This window comes from Myotis brandtii, unplaced genomic scaffold (assembly GCF_000412655.1).
Source record: "Myotis brandtii unplaced genomic scaffold, ASM41265v1 scaffold879, whole genome shotgun sequence".
Classification (NCBI taxonomy): domain Eukaryota; kingdom Metazoa; phylum Chordata; class Mammalia; order Chiroptera; family Vespertilionidae; genus Myotis; species Myotis brandtii.
The window spans coordinates 247,010-249,196 of record NW_005371595.1 but is presented as its reverse complement, the minus strand read 5'-3'; the positions used below and the strand labels follow the sequence as shown (position 1 = coordinate 249,196).

Genomic DNA, 2,187 nt, shown 5'->3' with positions numbered 1-2,187 from the left:
CACGCGGGGGAGGAAGAAGGAAACAAACAAAACTTCTCTTCCCAGCAGCTGCCTTAGGGGCCAGGCCCCGTCAGGCCCTGGTCAGGGCGGAATGAGCCAAGGATGCCCCGTGGGTTAACGAGGTCCAGGGCAACTGGGGATTCAGCTTTGTCAAAAGCGCCCATTGAGTCAGGCCGCTGAGTCATCTGTTGGCCAAACCTCCGAGATGCAGCGGCCTGGCAGGCTCCCTGGGAGAGCCTCAGCGACTCTGTTTCCACCGTGGTGGCCAGAAGCCCCGTGACTGCCGCCGCCCTGCTGCCCTTTTAGAAAAAAACTTAAATTATAAAACTAATAATCATTGTGGAAAAAAAGTAAGTATAAAGAAAGTAAAATGAAAAATGATGCATAAGCCTATCTCTACAGAAAACAGTCGTTTATCGTCTAATGTTCGCCTTTGTTTCATGCAGGTAATGGGTCAGGTCAGACGCGGCCACACTGAGGTGAGCCCCATGTCCTATCACCACCCACTGTACTTACCCCTCCTCCAGCCTCCCTCCTCATACCCTGGCTCTTACGCACAGTTGAGATTGGGAACCTTAAAACTGTTATCACTAAGTATGATGCAGGTGTGGCTTTAAGTTAGCCTTTATCATGCAGAGCACAAGCCTCCTTTTTTTATTTGTTTGGTTTTTTTTAATAAATTTTTATTGATTTCAGAGAGGAAGGGAGAGGGAGAGAGATAGAAACATCAGTGATGAGAGAGAATCATTGATTGGCTGCCTCCTGCACGCCCCAACACTGGAGATTGAACCCGAGCATGTGCCCTTGACCGGAATCAAACCCAGGACTCATCAGTCCGCAGGCCAATGCTCTTTCCACTGAGTCAAACCAGCTAAGTCCTTTTTCTGTTTTTTTAAGCTTTTAAAACATCATCAGAACTGGGTCTTGACTTTTGTTGAATGCTTCTCTAACTCTATAGTTGTTTTCTTATTTGCCCTGTTACATTGCTAAAAGTATGGGGCCTATGGAGCCTTCCTGTTTTGCCTGTTTTGTAGGTCATATTGCCCACCTGCTTTTAAAAAGGCCAAGGGAGAAAGAAAAACTTGACAAAGGCGCAGATTTAGAGCATAATTTAGAGTGCAGAGTGGGGACATCTTGGAGTGAAGGCTACTGAACATAAGGCACTTTGGGTACAAACCAGTGTCCACCCACCCAGTCATATAGAATCATCCGTTTTGCCCTTTGCTCTGAAGGTGGGCATTTTGCTTTTGTTGAAGGGTGCACGGGGCTACGCTACGTGTGGTGGGGGCGTCATCTGGTCCAGCGGGAACTCTGGGCAGGGCAGGGTGCCCACGAGGCCACTTTCACATCCCCCTGTCGGGCCAGGGGTCTGGGTGGCTTTGGAAGCCGAGAGCGAGTGAACCAGCCATCGTGGGTGGTGGTCCTTCTGTCCCCAGAGCTGCCTCAACAAGCAGCAGGTCCTCACGGCCATCCGCCAGTTGCAGCAGCTGCTGAAGGTCCAGGAGACCCGCTTCGCAGAGGGACTCCGCAACGTGAGGAGCCGGCTGGCTGCGCTCCAGAGCTCTGCCAACAGAGTGGGTCCCGACAGCCCCCCAGGTGGGTCCCCAAGTCAGCACGACTTGGCACAGGGCACTCAGGCCCTTCACCTGTGACACTTTACCGTGCCTCACCCAACCTGGGCTGCACAATGCTCGCGTCTGCATGTTAAGGTCACAGACCTCAAAAGGCACCACTTTTAGAGCAAGAGCTGCTTCTCCCCCCTTCCCTCACCCCCATCCCCACCCCCACCCAGGCCGATTCCAGCTGGCTGCAGTGTTTTAACACTAATTTTTAGAGCACTGGTAAGTGCACAGCAAAACTGAGTGGAAAGCACTGAGTTCCCGAATGCGCCCTCCCGAACACACACGTCGCCGCCACCACTGGTGTTGGCACCAGGGCGGCACTCCTGGTCCATCCAGGAACCAACACTGGCTGCAGTGTGTCAGGCATGAACTCCAGTCCTCCAGCAGGAGGGCCCACTCGGCCCAGTGTGGGGTGAGGGTGGGGGTCTGGTGAGCACAGCGGGTGGGCTCAGACTGACACCAGGTCTTCTCCTGCTTGTCCCAGGAATGGCTTTCACGTTGCCACGGCCCAGAAGTGGTGGCTGGATTTCCTCTGGTCTCTCCTCAGGGTGATGGGGGCTGGGGA

General features: G+C 53.4%; 1 protein-coding gene across 1 annotated transcript in view; it reads left to right on the top strand.

The window, feature by feature from the left end:
• Positions 1 to 445: 445 nt before the first annotated feature.
• The window catches only part of FBLN7 (fibulin 7), a 22,738-nt gene continuing 20,996 nt past the window's right edge, over positions 446 to 2,187 (top strand). Inside the window, exons 1-2 of the mRNA XM_005884934.2 lie at positions 446 to 479; positions 1,437 to 1,596. Of these exons, the coding sequence (XP_005884996.1) occupies positions 450 to 479; positions 1,437 to 1,596 (190 nt within the window). The 5' untranslated portion in view covers positions 446 to 449. The remainder of the gene's footprint in view (positions 480 to 1,436; positions 1,597 to 2,187) is intronic.